We start from the raw sequence: 16,120 nt of genomic DNA, 5'->3' as shown, positions 1-16,120 counted from the left end.
CACACATCGACAAAAAGTACATACACATCCATGGAAACGAAGAGACAGACGGGAACACACACGCAATGTACCAACACACATTGCTTAATGAATCCCCTGATTAGTGCAGAATCTGCTCTTTATAAAAGTACAGAGTCACAGACATAACCGCTGTAGAACGGTGTTTCGCGTTGAGGCTGTGAATGACTGCTCAATGAGGGCTGTGATTGGAGGAAATCCTCCTCCCTCCTCTCAGCTTTCATAGGAGGGGCGGGGCCAACAATGAAAGTTAATGACGCTCGATGGTCACGATAATTTGTCTCAGCCAATAGCAAAAGTCAATTATAATAGCCGCCGTTCATGGCTTTGTGGTTAGCACGTCCGCCTCACAACAAGATGATCCTGGATTCAAGCCCTGGGGTGGACACTTGGTTCCTTTCTGTGTGGAGTTTACATGTTCTCCCCGTGTTGCATGGGTTTCCTCCAGGTACTCTGGCTTCCTCTCAAAATCCAAAAACATGACTGTTTGGTTTATTGGAGTCTCTAGATTGCCCGTAGGAGTAAATGTGAGTGTGAGTGGTTGTTTGTCTGTCTGCGTGTTGCCCTGTGATGGACTGGAACCATGTCCAGGGTGTACCCCTGCCAAGCGCCCAGTGTGAGAGATAGGCACCGGCAGAACTCCACGGTCCTGAAAAACAGGACCAAGCGGGTCTGAAAATGGATGAAAGGATAGCCAGCGTTCGACCATAAGAGGGCAGTGACTCTGACATTTTACAACTAAATATGCAAACTAAAATGTATGTACAATGTACACTAAACAGCACTACTTTATACCCAAATAAATATGTATTCAGCAGAAAAAAGGTTGGGGTTGTTACTCTTTCAATTTCAGAAAACATTATTTCCTTGAGAAAAACATCCCAGATCAAAGATACATATTTTAATTTTTTTTTAATTCACTGAAACAATTTAAGTTTATTGATGATGTTTAATTCAGAAAACTGGGACAACTTTTATTCACACCACACGTATCAGACACCAATCCATTACATTTACGAGTCCATTTCAGGAAAATAAGGTATATATTTTTTATGCATAATTTCTTGATCTTGCCTAATCTTAAAACGTATTTCTTTTCATTTTCTTAGTTAAAAAATGTTGGTAAACAAATAATAACCATGTTGTCATAAAAGGTAAAAAACTAAAACCTGACCTGGGTCTTCACTCGGATGAGGGCGGGATTATTTTTCTTTGATACTTCCGGTCACTGACGTCACGCCTCTCCAGTTTCACCGAGTGTGTTAAGGGAGAGGCGCACGCACGCGGTGCTCTGCAGTCAGCGACGAGTCCTCGTGCCAGGGCAGAGCGCAGTGCGGCTTGCGCCTGACGTTTCCTCAAAACACTGCAACGTGGACATATCTCAACTGAATACCGCACGGTTTAAGTTTCGTTTGAGCGACTGGACGTCCCAAGGATCTATGTGCAGTGAGTACGTGCAGGCTGGCCTAGGTGAAGGGACGGTGACGTTAATGGTGGGTCTGCGGTGATGAGTAGCTTCAGGTCAGCGCTTTGTTTCCTGCAGGGCTGTTTGATAACAGTGCGCTTTGTTTTCTTGTCACTGGTGATGTATTGCTACTTCCAGCATTCAGTCGTCATCCAGTTTAAAGGAAAATCACTTAAATACATTGCCAAGTCTTGACGTAGCTTTAGAAATACAAGGTTTATTTAGACCAAATTATGAAAATATAATCACGGTAATTATTCCAGATGATTCATTCTTTTATGCCAACGCACATGATTGGAAATTATTCGGGCGTGCACAAATAAACAGTATAAAACAATCAAAACAAAACAACTACACGTGTATAATGCTCACATAGAAAATATTTCAGCAAGTATGTTATGTCATCTAAGGGTTACAGAAATAGTCATGCAGTCAAAGGTAAATATGTGTTTTATAGTGACGTCTGTGTAGGTATATTTGTATTGTATGTATCTGCATTACTACAGGTGTTATTGCTGATATGATTAGAGGCATATCTTCCTGTGCAATAGCAAAGTAAGCAATTAGCATTTGTCTTATCAATAACTATGGTGGTCCCCTAAAAACACATTTGTAAGTCAGTCTTTTGAGTCAAATGAAAAGGTTTCACATTGGCTGCCTTTAACCATGTTTGTGTAAAACAAGGGAGTTCCTAAAATCTTGTGCTTTGCCAACTTTAGGGTATAACATGGTCCTTTACTGTGTTTGTTAAACGATAAACATTGTTGACTGTTTTGATATAGCACAGGACTTTGAGTTTTGCTCGCTGTTTTACTGGTGCTGGTCACCCTCTTTAAAGATTAACTAATCGCAGAGATTTTGGCTGATGTATATCTAGGCTGGAAATTCAAAAATGCCTTGATTAAAGGGAGGGCTCCTTGAGCAGTTAAGACACTATAAGATATAACATTATTAAACAATCTATTCTATGCTAACCTACTTTGTACTCACTATAGAGGGTTTTCACTGCGCTTCATCAACCGCATCATCAACCCGGAAGTCGCCATTTTGGAGATAAAGCATCAGGTCTACAAACAGCACGCAGACAAGAAAATCCCGAATTTTGAGACGAATTGGCAGTGTTTTTGGGTGTACCAATCGGTCAAACATTGCGACACATTTGGAGTTTTATAGATTGCCAAAAATCATAACAAATCAGGGAGAATAATCTCAAGTTATCAGAGGAAAGGTGGTGCTCGTGGCTAGCAAAGCTAAACCAGGATCTACGAGGCAAACATCTGAATATTGCAACAACACATCATCAGTAGGATAAAAACTAACCTGCAGTGGTGAGTAGTGCAAAAGGATAATGAAGTAAACATATGATTATATTTACCATTGTTTACATTAACGAGTGTGCGTAGATGTACATTTAAATTAAATAATATACATGTGTGTACATTCACAGTTAGAATTTAGTTCCAGCGTTATTTCACAGCAACAGGTCTGACACTCTTTTACTATTTAGCATTCATCAGAGTAAAGCCTGGGGGAAGAAACTGTTCTTATGACTGTTTGTTTTGACGTTGATATGAATTATATTATCATCACACTAGAAAATTAGTTAAGAGCTGCTGCAAACAACAATTTACTTACCTGACAGGAAATGGGCTGAACAAATTTGGATGTTGTTCAGATTTTTCCCTCGTAGATCCTGGTTTAGCTTTGCTAGCCATAAGCGCCTCCTTTCCTCTGATAACTTGTGAGATTGTTCTCCCTGATTTGTTGTGATTTTTGGCAATTTATAAAACTCCAAATGTGTCTCACTGTGTGAGCAATCGGTACAGCCAAAAACACTGCAACAGTTGACCATTTCGTCTTTTTTTGTCAAAACCTTTTCTGCTTTTTCACTAAAATGTGCAGGTAGGTCTTCACAGAAATTTCGTCACTGTTTGTTGACCCTAGGGATGTAACCGTTCACTCAACTCCCGATACGATTCGATTCACGATACGATTCTCTCACAATTTATTTTACAATATGGGACTGTAGACAAATGATGACTGAAAAATATCCCTTTATTTTTTTGGGGAAAAAACTATAAAAAAAACTTTACTGTTTTCCTTTTATTTTTCATTGTCAAAAGAATCCTTGATAAACTATTCAAAACAATGCAATTTAACCAAAAATAAATCTTGAATGAAATAAATAAAGGAATAATACAAATGAAGAAGAAGCCTATTAATTTAAATTCTGGTTCTATAGTAAACAATGCAAAACTGCATATCAATTATTTTTCTTTTTAAAAGTGCAACTGAAAATTTATTTTGTGCCTTAACAATTGGACTGAACAGTCATTTCACTGTATGTAGGTCAGATATTTGTTTGGACCAGCAGAGGGCGCTGGTAACCCAGTGGTTGGTTGGCATGCAGATATCTTGCAGTGAAGAGGAGATGCTATGCTAGCAGACAGAGCTAATAGGAAAACGTGACTTTTACAGATATTCACGTAATATTACAGATATTCTTTCGGTGCTAAAGGGGTAAGGAATCATTTATGAACATATTTAAGAGTAGAAGGCGGCCAGAAAGAAAGTATTAGCAGATTCCGCCCGCCGCCAACACTTCTGGATAACGCCCTCTGCTGGTTAAAAAAAGTAATGCGATTTGATTTTCCCAGTATCGATGTGAATCGTGATGCCTATGAAATAAAAATTGTATTTTTTACACTTTATTTTTTTGTTATGTTATAGATTATCTTAGATTGATTTCTGACCAATATATCGATAATCCCAGTATCGTTCATATGTGAGCTTTGTATTGCGTATTGTATTGTGAGGTACCCAGAGGTTCCCACCCCTATTATCAACGAACAGTTTGTTTGTAATAGCCAGGTTTCAACCCACTGAAGGCAGTCGCTTACATATTTTTGCTTTTACAAGAAAATATGTCAAATTAAAATACTTGGACTAACATGTCTAGAGTTGGACAAGAATGAAATATATTTGTTTTCAGTGGGGAAAAAAACCCATTTGGATATGGTTAGTCTTTGGCCTAAGGTATGGGGGCCATACCAGCCTGTCATTGCCCGATCTCGGAAGCAAAGAAAGTCTGGGCCCAGCTGACTGACACTGCCCCAGGGCAGCTGTGGCTACAATAGTATGTGACCAACACTTTGGAGTGAAAGAATAATGCCTTAATTTTGTAAAGCACTTTGAGTGTCTATGAAATAGGGCTATATAAAATTCAATGCAATATTTTTATCTTTCCTCTAGTGCAGGGTTTTTAAACCACTGTGCCACGGCACACTTGTGTGCCATGAGAGATCGTCAGGTGTGCCGTGGGAAATTATTAAATTTCACCTAATTGTTCTAAAAAACATTTTTTAAAGCTAATTAATTATTGCCCGTCCCCGTCCCAAAGCGCACATAGTCAGCTTCACAGCAGCTCCTGACAGCGAGTGTAGGTCAGAGCAGAGATGAGACCCCTGTTAACCCTTCCTGTTCCAGTCTTCAAACCGTGGTCGGGAGACACAGGGGAGTAGGGCTGCTCAATTAATAAAAATTTGACTACGATTCTTGATTATTACATAATCAAGAAAAAACAATTAAAAAAAAATTATAAATTGTTATTACTATTTAGATATGTTTAATTTGTTAAATAAAACAAAGCCACTATTTTGGACATCTACAAATAATAAAGCTTGGCACACACATTATTAATACTAACTTTGAGTTGTTTATTCCACGCACATGCAAGCTCTTCCCCTCCGCCCGCCCATCTCAAAGCCAAAGCTAGACTAGCCTGCAGGCCAACACGAAAGTTGTTGCTCGTGGTCTTGAAACATGGCAGCAGAAACGCAGCAAAAACGTTTGGTAAACAAGCAAGGCCAGTCAAATTCTCTTAAATGGGAATACTTTCTGTTTGATGATGAAGACCGAGAGCAAAGACATCACGTGCAAGAAGTGTTTTGTTTTGCGCAAAAGTGAACATACTTGATTTTAGTGTTTGAAGGATTTTATTTATCTTTAAATAATATATTTTATGTTTATTTGTACAAAAAAATAACTTTTTGGTTGACAAATAATCATTTAAATATTCGTGGTTTCAATTATGACTAAAATAATCATGATTCTTTTAAACTAAAGTGCATTTAAGGGGAAGTATAATGAAAAAAATCACTTTCTAATGGTTTTGCTACAGTGATGTGCATTACTTTAGCCTCATTCAGAGGGCCACAGTTGATGAAAAAGTTCTGTTTCCTCCCTCCCTTGTCATTCCACATTTTGTAAAAAGTCAGTTCCAAATGGGCAAGTTGGATTTTCCCCACTTTGGCATGTGACGTCACCTAACACGCATCTTAGAATGTAAGCTCCTCCCACTCCAACTATCTTACAGCTAAAACAACAATGCGGTTTAGTATAGAATATATATTCAACTTTATTACCATATATGTAAATGCAAGCTGCACTACCCAGGGCTCTACACTAACTTTTCCTGTGGTTGCACTGGTGCAACCAACTTTTTCAGTTTTTTCAGAATTTGGTCGCACCCTTTTTTGATTGGGGAGGGTTGTACAGCATAGTCGTGCATGCTGATGAATAGTTGACTTCACTGGCGTACCGTAGTTTTGTATGAAGTAAAGATTGACAATGACTTGAGATATTTGCAAAATGTTTTCAGGTTTTCAATCAATCAATCAATCAATCTTTATTTGTATAGCGTCAAATCATAACCAATGGTATCTCAAGACACTTTACAGTAGAGCAGTCTTAAGGACGAACTCTTCATTTTATGGATACACACATATGCATATATACGTATATACACATACATATGTATCCCACACCCAACATGAATTCATCATGGCGGCAAGGAAAACCTTCTGTTAAGCAGCAGGAACCTTGTGTGGATCCCATTCCTATGATGAACAGCCATCCACGTTATGCTGTGTTGGGTGTGTGCAGAGGAAAGGGTGGAGACAGAGTTGTTGAGACTCTGTAACTCCACACTGAGGATCCCACGGACCTGCAAGACAAAAGCCAGAAGGAGTACAGGAGCAAACACACAAGGGAAGAAGCAGACATAGAGGGAGTGTTTGAGAGAGGAATGGGACCCTCTCCGGTCCCTCTCTAACCTAAATGACCTCTCTCTTAACGCCCTCTCCAACCTCTCTCCAACCGAGCATGCCAGACCCCCCCCCGGCAGTCTATGCCTATTGCATCTTAATTATGAGCTATGAGCTGGTTCCTAACTAAAAGCTTTACCAAAGAGGAATGTTTTGAGCCTAACCTTAAAGGTAGAGAGGGTGTCTGCCCCCCGAACCGTGGTTGGTAGATGGTTCCAGAGAAGTGGGGCCTGATAACTGAAAGCTCTTCCTCCTATACTACTTTTAGAGACGAATGGAACAACGAGTAGTCCAGCATTTTGAGAGCGTAGTGTTCTGGGGGGATTGTATGGCACTACAAGCTCCTTGAGATAGACTGGTGCCTGTCCATTTAGGGCTTTATAAGTGAGAAGAAGAATCTTGAATTCTCTTCTATATTTTATGGGAAGCCAATGCAGAGAGGCTAATACAGGAGTAATGTGATCTCTTCTCCTAGTTTTAGTCAGTACACGTGCTGCAGCATTTTGAACCAGCTGAAGTGTCTTAAGCGACTTGCTCGGGCAGCCTGCTAAAAGCGAGTTACAATAATCCAGTCTAGAGGTAACAAAAGCATGGACTAGTTTTTCGGCGTCGCCCTGAGACAGGATAGATCTGATTTTAGCAATGTTACGGAGATGAAAGAAGGCAGTTCTTGAAGTTTGTTTTATGTGAGAGTTGAAGGATAAGTCCTGATCAAATAGAACCCCAAGGTTTTTAACAGTTGTGCTTTGTGCCAGAGTAATGCCATCTAGGGCAGTTAGGCTAGCATAGGTTTCTCTAAGGTGTCGTGGGCCCAGTACAATGACCTCACTCTTGTCTGAGTTGAGAAGAAGAAAATTTTGGTCCATCCAGGCCCTAATGTCCTTTAGACAGGCCTCAAGTTTAGATAGCTGATTTGTCTCACCTGGCTTCATTGATACATACAGTTGGGTATCATCAGCATAGCAGTGAAAGTTAACAGAGTATTTTCTCATAACATTACCAAGGGGGATCATATAGATACAGAAGAGGATTGGACCTAGCACAGAGCCCTGAGGAACCCCGTAGCTTACTTTAGTGTACACAGAAGACTTATTATTCACGTGTACAAACTGGTACCTATCAGATAGGTAGGACTTAAACCAGTTTAGGGCAGTCCCTGTGATTCCAAGTAATTTCTCTAATCTCTCTAGTAGAATATAGTGATCTATAGTGTCAAAAGCTGCACTAAGATCTAATAAAACCAGCACTGACAGTCGTCCTTCATCTGAAGCCCAGAGTAGATCATTAGTTACTTTAACTAAAGCAGTCTCTGTGCTGTGTTGAGCTCTAAAACCTGACTGGAAGTCCTCGAACAGGCTGTTGTTTTGAAGAAATTCACAGAGCTGAGCTGCCACAACTTTCTCAAGAATCTTTGAAATAAAAGGAAGATTAGATATAGGCCTGTAGTTTGCTAAAGTGCTGGAATCAAGAGTAGGTTTTTTGAGAAGGGGTTTGATTACAGCTACTTTAAAGGACTGTGGCACGTAGCCTATTGATAGGGATATATTTATTGTCTCCAACAAAGATGGGCAGACTAGGGGAATAATTTCTTTAAACAGCTTAGTTGGGATCGGATCTGAAAGGCAGGTCGATGGTTTGGAGGATGAAATAATAGAGTTAAGTTCCTGAAGTCCTATATGTGTGAAACAGTTTAGGTTAGGCCTATTTACATTTAATGGTACAGCAGGCCCAGGTGAAGGCAGGGAGTGGCTAATTTTATCTCTAATCTTGTGAATTTTATTGTTAAAAAATGTCATAAAGTCCTCACAGCTGAGGGCTAGAGGAATCATGGGCTCAATAGAGCTCTGACTTTGTGTTAGCCTGGCTACAGTGCTGAAAACGTACCTCGGATTATTTTTATTTTCTTCAATTATTGAGGAATAGTATGTAGATCGACTATGTCGTAAGGCTGTCATGTATTTACTATGGCTTTCTTGCCAGAGTATTCGTGACTCCTCTGTTTTATTGGAGCGCCACATTCTCTCTAATTTACGGGTTGTTTGTTTAAGTGTGTGAGTTTCAGAGCTAAACCACGGAGCTTTCCTCTGACGTTTAATGGTTTTTTCCCTCAATGGGGCAATTGAGTCCAAGGTGGATTTTAGTAGACTAGCAGAGCTATCGACAAGCAGATCCAGTTGAGAGGGGTTATAATTAATATCATAGTTATTTATTGGATGGTGCACTGAGTTTAAGGCAGCAGGAATGGCCTCTTTAAATTTAGCCACAGCACTATTGGACAGATTTCTACTCGTAACTATTTTATTGCACAGTGCGAGATCCTCTAGGATAATGTTAAAAGATATTAAAAAGTGATCTGATAGCAGAGGATTTTCAGGGTAGACTTTTAGTTCATTTATATCAAGGCCATATGTTAGAACAAGATCAAGAGTATGATTTAAATGATGAGTAGCTTCATTAATAGTTTGAAAAAAGCCAACTGAGTCTATTAGGGTCATAAAGGCTGAGCTCAGGCTATCACTATCTTTATCCACATGGATATTAAAATCTCCTACTATCAGTATTTTATCAGAACTGAGGACTAAGTTTGATATAAACTCAGAGAATTCTGATAGAAATTCAGAATAAGGGCCTGGAGGACGGTAAATTATCGCAAATAAGACTGGCTGGCAGGTTTTTGATTCGGTATGAGATAAATTTAGAACCAGGCTTTCAAAGGAAGTGTAACTGGCCTTTGGTTTAGGATAGATTAGGAGAGAGGAATGATAAATAGCTGCTACACCACCTCCACGGCCTATGTCTCGTGGCATATGAGTATTTAAATGACTGGGAGGAGTGGCTTCATTTAAACTAACATATTCATCTTGATACAGCCATGTTTCAGTTAAACAGAATAAATCAAAGTTATTTTCTGAGATAAGGTCATTTACTAGTAGAGATTTGGATCTCAGTGATCTAATATTTAATAGAGCACATCTAATGGTTTTATGTTTTGGTGTTTCTAGATTTGAGATTTTAATTTTTTTCATATTTTTATAATTGATAGCTCTTTTATTTGATTTTATGTTAAAATCATTGTGAAATTTGGGTCGGGGGACTGACACCGTCTCCATAAAATAATATTCATCACCATCACAGCAGTTGCCATGGCGATGAACACAGCTATCATAATAGCAATGGGAGGGAAACTGTCCTAAGGCAAGCGCAGAGGGGCGTGGAGGACTCCCCCTCTGTAACATGGTCTCATTCATGAGATGTCATAACAGTGACTGTGCCATGTTTTCTGATAGTAGAGATGCTCCCTCCAAAGTAGGATGGATTCCATCTCTTCCTATCAGGTTCGGTTTTCCCCAGAAGGATCTCCAATTATCAATGAAGCCCACCTCGTTTTCTGGGCACCACCTCGATAGCCAGCGGTTAAATGATGACATGCGGCTATACATGTCATCACTGGTCAGATTTGGTAAGGGACCAGAGAAAATTACGGAGTCCGACATTGTTTTAGCATAAGCACAAACTGATTCAATGTTCACTTTGGTTGCTTCCGACTGACGACGTCGGGAGTCATTAGTGCCGACATGGAGGACTATCCTATCAAACTTACGATTACTCTTTGCCAGCAACTTTAGATTTGATTCTATGTCGCCCGCTCTGGCCCCTGGGATGCACCTCACAATGTTTTAGTGACAATATTAAGTTTTTCTGCAACAAGCAGTGGCTGAAATAACAGATAATTTTATATAATTTTAAAAGACGTAACAATTTTTTTTTAAATAACAGCAAAGCATAACAGCAGGTTACATGTATTCTGTTTTTTTATTTTCCAGAAAGGCTGTTCTTGAAATAACTTAACAGTAGCATAACCAACTTAGCATCTGCATTGCTTCACTCCATGGAATTCAATTCAGAGGGTCCAGCTCTTATAGTGGGGTCTCCTAACCCTCTTCCCTGGTCAGCGGTCTGCAACCTTTACTCTACAAGGAACCATTTAACCTAATCTCACCTGGATTAAAGTCCTACTGGAGCCAAAAAATACAATCTCAATGAAGACAATACAGAATTAAATTCTATACTGTTAAAATTATATAGAATGTTTGATTTAATATGATTTATATTGATCATGTAAATTAAAAATTTGAAAGTTACAGGCCAAAATGTGTTTGCACACATTATAGCGCCAACTAGTGGTGCATTTTTTGGTATGGTGCTCTGTTTTATGTAACTTGAAAATTTCACAGCCCTCAACATAAAACTTCAGCTGAAATAAATATTTGATTATTTATATGTTATGTTGTAATAAGCCATGCCCACTTTGACCAATCGCATTTATCTTCATGATATGACCTCAAGAGCAACCCAAGGTCATACCCACCAAGTTTGGTAAAAATCGGTCTTAGAAAGAGATATAAAATTCCCATATTTGCAGCTCCCCCAGTGGCCTAATTTATTCAAATTTTGCTCATACTCTTACAGTCACATGGCGACCAAGGATCTTAGTTTTGGCGTTGTTAGCCTTTATTTTGACCGAGCTATGCACCAGTTTGTGTTTTTATAGCGAGCTAGAAAATTTTACTCGTTAATAATTTGCGCATATTTTGCCCGAACCAAATTATTTGCTGAACTTTAGATCAGGTCCAGAGGAAGTCTCTACGTGCTAAGTTTCACAGTGATTGGACAGAACCCAGAGGAGGAGTTCGAAAAAGTAGGTTTTTGATGTGTAGTGACTTACAAAGAGCAATATGCTGTGGGAGTGGGCGTGGCCTATGTCAGAAGATGCGACTCTATGTAGGGAACACGTGGATATGAAGTTGTGAATTCAAATGTGAAAGTTAGAGGCCAAAATGGCGCAATTTTTGATATGGGTGGTCTGTGTGCTCTTCTATATCTACCCTGTAAATTTCACAGCCCTCAACGGAATTCAGCTGAAATAAATGTTTGTTCATTTATATGTTATGATGTAATAAGCCATGCCCACTTTTACCAATCGCAAATAACTTTGAGATATGGCCTCAGGAGGGACCCAAGATCATATCCACCAAATTTGGTAAAAATTGGTCTTGCCATTTAAGAGAATAGAATAGAATCAACTTTATTGGCCAAGTTATGCAAGTTATACACACGAGGAATTTGACTTGGTGAACTGTGCTCTCTCCAATAGTGTAAACATTAAATAATAACAATTAACTAGAAAAAAATTATAAATATAAACAGTAGTTAGACTAATATGTGCAAAACTAAATCAAATAATATAACAAGATAACAATAATAAGATAATAATAATACTAGTAATAATGATAATGAGATAATAGTGCAGTGATGAGTAGAGCAAGTGAACATTTAAATTAAACAGTATGTACATGAACATTCACAGTGACAGATTGTTACGTGTTTAGTTCCAGGGTTATGTTTAGTTCCAGGGTTATTTCACAGAAACAGGTCTGACACTCTTTGACTGTTTAGCGTTGATCAGAGTGACAGCCTGGGGGAAGAAACTGTTTTTATGGCAGATAGTTTTGGCGTACAGTGATCTGTAGCATCTGCCGGAGGGGAGGAGTTTGAACAGATTGTGTGCAGGGTGTGAGGGGTCTGCAGTGATGTTACCTGCCCGTTTCCTGACCCTGGACAGGTATAAGTCTTGGATGGAGGGCATCTTTTCTGCAGTCCTGATTATTCGTTGTAGTCTGTGTCTGTCTGATTTGGTTGCAGATCCAAACCAGACAGTGATGGAGGTGCACAGAACAGACTGAATGATGGAGGTGTAGAACATGATCAGCAGCTCCTGGGGCAGGTTGAACTTCCTCAGCTGACGCAGGAAGTACATCCTCTGCTGTGCCTTTTTCCTGATTGTGTCTAAGTGGGAGGTCCACTTCAGGTCCTGCGAGATTGTGGATCCCAGGAACCTGAAAGAGTCCACGGTAGCCACTTTGCTGTTCAGAATGGTAAGGGGGGGGGGATTCCTCCTGAAGTCCACTGTCATCTCCACAGTCAGTTCAGTTCCAGATGGTTCTGACTGCACCAGAGAGCCAGCTGTTCCACCTCCCGTCTGAAGGCAGACTCGTCCCCATCCCAGATGAGACCGATGACGGTGGAGAGATAAATAATCCATATTTGCAGCACCCCCTAGTGACCTACATAATTCAAATTTGGCGCATACCCCCACAGTGACATGCCAACCAAGAATCTCATATTTGGTGTTGTTAGCGTTTATTTTGACCGAGATATGCATAAGTTTGTGTTTTTATAGCTAGTTAGAAAACTTTACTCGTCAATAATTTGCACATATTTTACCCGAACAAAATTCTTTTATCAACTTTAGATCTGGTCTAACTGAAGACTTTGCATGCCAAGTTTCACGCTGATGGGACAAAATCCCAATATTCCAGTTTTTACAATTTTGCTCCGACAAAAGTCAAGGCTGAAATGGGCTTGGCTTAGCCCAGGTGATTGGGGTTCCTAGCACTGCTGGTTCTGTTCCTTGGCCCTGCGGGCTTGGCCCCCTAATAAAATAAATTGACATCAATAAAAAAAAACAGTATCTTGCATCTTCAAATTCTTATGCATCTCAGTTTACATGATATATAACAACTCAATGTTATCTAAAAAATTTTTTTTTTTAGTAAATATATTTGAAGGGTTACAAAAAGTTACTTGAATTTGTTAACACATGACCATGTGATCAACACATGCTAATTGCTCATTTCTTGCCACACAAAACATGCGTATTTAATTGGCACATTGGCGGTTAAATTAATCTGTTTCCACACAATTCAAATCTCTATTTTCTTCCAGAATAGTGTTTTTGTTGGTTTAATTATTTTACCAGGTATATAAAACTTAAGGTTTAGTCACAGATGCAAGATAAGTTGATCTGTAGATGTTGCAGGAGGTGAAGTAGGAAGGTGCTGAGTCATTGCACAGCGTGATTTATTTTAGGTTAACAAATTGTTATATTTTCTTTGTCATTAATCATTAATAGCCTCTGTAAAAAAATAACTTTATTTCAATAGTTTTTTTGATGTTATTGGGAGCCATTGCAAAAGAGTCAAAGGGCCACATTAGGCCCCAGAGCCGCAGGTTGCAGACCCCTGCCCTGAGAGAACCACAGCTGAACATCTGGCCTGGCATCGTAGTTCATCAGTTCTGGTCCCTCCATGCTGATTCTGATGAGAGTGTACGCTCTATTGCTGCGCTCAGCACATTCTTCCTTTTTACTTCTGCTTTCAATGTGAGCGTGCACTCACTGAAGGGCTCGTTATGCCTGGCTCCGTTCGGGGACCGCGCGCACTCCAAAGGAGCACACTGGTGTTTATACTCGGCACATTCACCGTTACATTACCCGCAGCCACGTTGCGTGATCGTGCACCGTGTCCTCGGCTCACCCGCAGTGACGAGCGAGAGAGAGTGAGAGAAGTGCACTCTGTGGGACGTGAACAAAGCCCTCAGCTGCTCCGTCCAAAATAAGGTCACGCACTCGCACGAATGCGACCAGATAAAATTTTCACTCGCACACATTGAAAATATACTGGCATGTAATAGCCAAATCCAATACTTGGCTACCTTGATGGGTTTAAAGGGCTGTGGTTGTCGCCCCCACCGTGTACACCTTTCACTGTCCGGTTGACATAAATCACGTACAATTTCCTGATGTATGCTTATTTTCTCTTTATTTTATGCTTAATTGATTCCGAACCAATGTGTCCATCACCATCAGTTCATCTCGACCTCTGGTCTTCACATGCTAAAGCATCAAACAGTGTTCGTGGTATTTCTGGTGTTGCGGTGTTGCTTTCAGAAACCGTTTGAGCTCCACCCCGTCAAGCAACAAACCCTTGTCACGGAAGTGGCATCACATTTATAGTCTGACACGCTCATTTAAGACCCACACTTGTATATAGCCATAAAATGGCCATTACACTTGCATATGCAACCATTTTGGTCGCAGTCTCGAGCCCTGCCGAGACTCAGTTGTTAGCACTCCTTGCTCATGCTACACCAGCCTATGCAGCGACACCCGACATTGCTTGTGAATTGAGGAGTAAATGATGAGGATGTTTACAGATTCGTGGCTCACAGCACTAAAAACGGGCTCGGTTGTGGAATTGGACAGCTTCCAACTTTTACGTGGTGATGGACAGCGGAAAGGTCTGGTTGTGTTGTGTGTGGAAAGGAGGAGCTGCTGGTACTCTGGTTCTGCAGTAACGCGCACACACTTTTTTGACTCTAAATCACTGGACATTGTTTGATTGCATCATTGCGTCACATGCTACTCTTCGACCTTGCTTTTAACTGACTGAACCATAGGCCGAATGTGGCTTTTTTTGCAATATTAGGCCACCGAATATATTCGGTGCATCACTATAAAAAACGTTCCTTGCCCCACGGTGACGACGTTTAATGCCGATTCTGTCCTTTTCCGTGTTTAACCGTTTTAATTAGGTGATTTTGTTTGCGATTCCGTTAATGCAGATTTTATAGGGCCCTACACATGTGTACTTTGCTGTGTTTTAAGACTGCTCTCACTCTGAGGACGGACAGATGAGTAGCTTGTTTGACGTTCCATCCGTTTCTCGTCAAGCGCTGAGGCGTTTCGTGAAAATGTGTGCAGCTTTAATCAGCTTCACCTTCTGTAGGGCTCTATAAAATCTGCGTTTACCAAATCGCTAATGGAATCGACCAATGAAAACAGTTAAATGCGGAAATGGACAAAATCAGCTTGAAACGCTGTCACCGTGGGGCAAAGAACATTTTTTTTTTATGGGGAAATGTTTCCAGGGACCGCTTATTAGTTGCACTGCTCTCCCCCTCCTCTCCTGGCTGCATTAAATTAATTTTAAACCACAAGCAGCGGTGCTCCGTGAAAACTTGATCAGCTTTAATCATCTTCACCTGCTCAGTGTTCAAACTGTTTTGCCTGGCTAAGAATAACTCAGTCCGTGTTGTCTTTTAGTTCTTTTAATTCCAGCCTCGTAGGTTCCTCAAGTGCAACCGTTTCAGTGGGAACTTACGTTTTACAAAATAAAAGCCCGTTGGAGCAGTGTTACTAGACTTTGAAACTGCGACCAAATTCGTCACACATGCGAGTATTTTTTCAGTGTGCGCGAGTGAAAATTTAATCTGGTCGTATGCTAGTGCGCAGGGTGACCTTATTTTGAAAATCCAAAAGGAGGAAACTTCCTCTGAGGGTGAAACCGCTTGTTATCCAGCCCATTTGGAGGCCAAAGACGAGGAAAACAAAATACTTAGACTTGGTTCCTAGCCCCGTTCGGCATCCCCGCTTCTGCTTCCGATCACACCGCTTACGTCTCTTCCACTTGCGGACACCGCGTTTAAGAGGCTCGGCTGGTGGAAAGCCTCTGTTTACAGCCGTAAGAGCACAATATAGTAGTTTTGTGTTGGGTTAATGGTACACTATTTGCCGCGATAGTTCAGTTAAAAGTGGACTCTTTAGTAAGGGAAGTCGGCGAGTCTGATCCATAACTTCTCGATAAGGATTTGCTCTCAGGGCTGGGCTCGCACCGCAGCTACAGTCTATGGG

General features: G+C 40.4%; 1 protein-coding gene across 9 annotated transcripts in view; it reads left to right on the top strand.

Moving 5' to 3' along the window:
* Positions 1 to 1,254: 1,254 nt before the first annotated feature.
* The window catches only part of LOC114464554 (pleckstrin homology domain-containing family A member 5-like), a 205,988-nt gene continuing 191,122 nt past the window's right edge, over positions 1,255 to 16,120 (top strand). For 3 of the 9 annotated variants that reach the window (XM_028448855.1, XM_028448846.1, XM_028448845.1), the window contains exon 1: positions 1,256 to 1,539. In XM_028448855.1, the coding sequence (XP_028304656.1) occupies positions 1,526 to 1,539 (14 nt within the window). In that variant the 5' untranslated portion in view covers positions 1,256 to 1,525. Of the gene's footprint in view, positions 1,540 to 8,673; positions 8,686 to 16,120 lie in introns of those variants that run through there. The other 6 variants (XM_028448850.1, XM_028448851.1, XM_028448847.1 and 3 more) reach the window with 4 other exon arrangements.

The sequence above is a fragment of the Gouania willdenowi genome, chromosome 6 (genome assembly GCF_900634775.1).
Source record: "Gouania willdenowi chromosome 6, fGouWil2.1, whole genome shotgun sequence".
In the NCBI taxonomy this organism is placed as follows: Eukaryota; Metazoa; Chordata; class Actinopteri; order Blenniiformes; family Gobiesocidae; genus Gouania; species Gouania willdenowi.
This window is presented reverse-complemented; position numbering and strand designations above follow the sequence as displayed.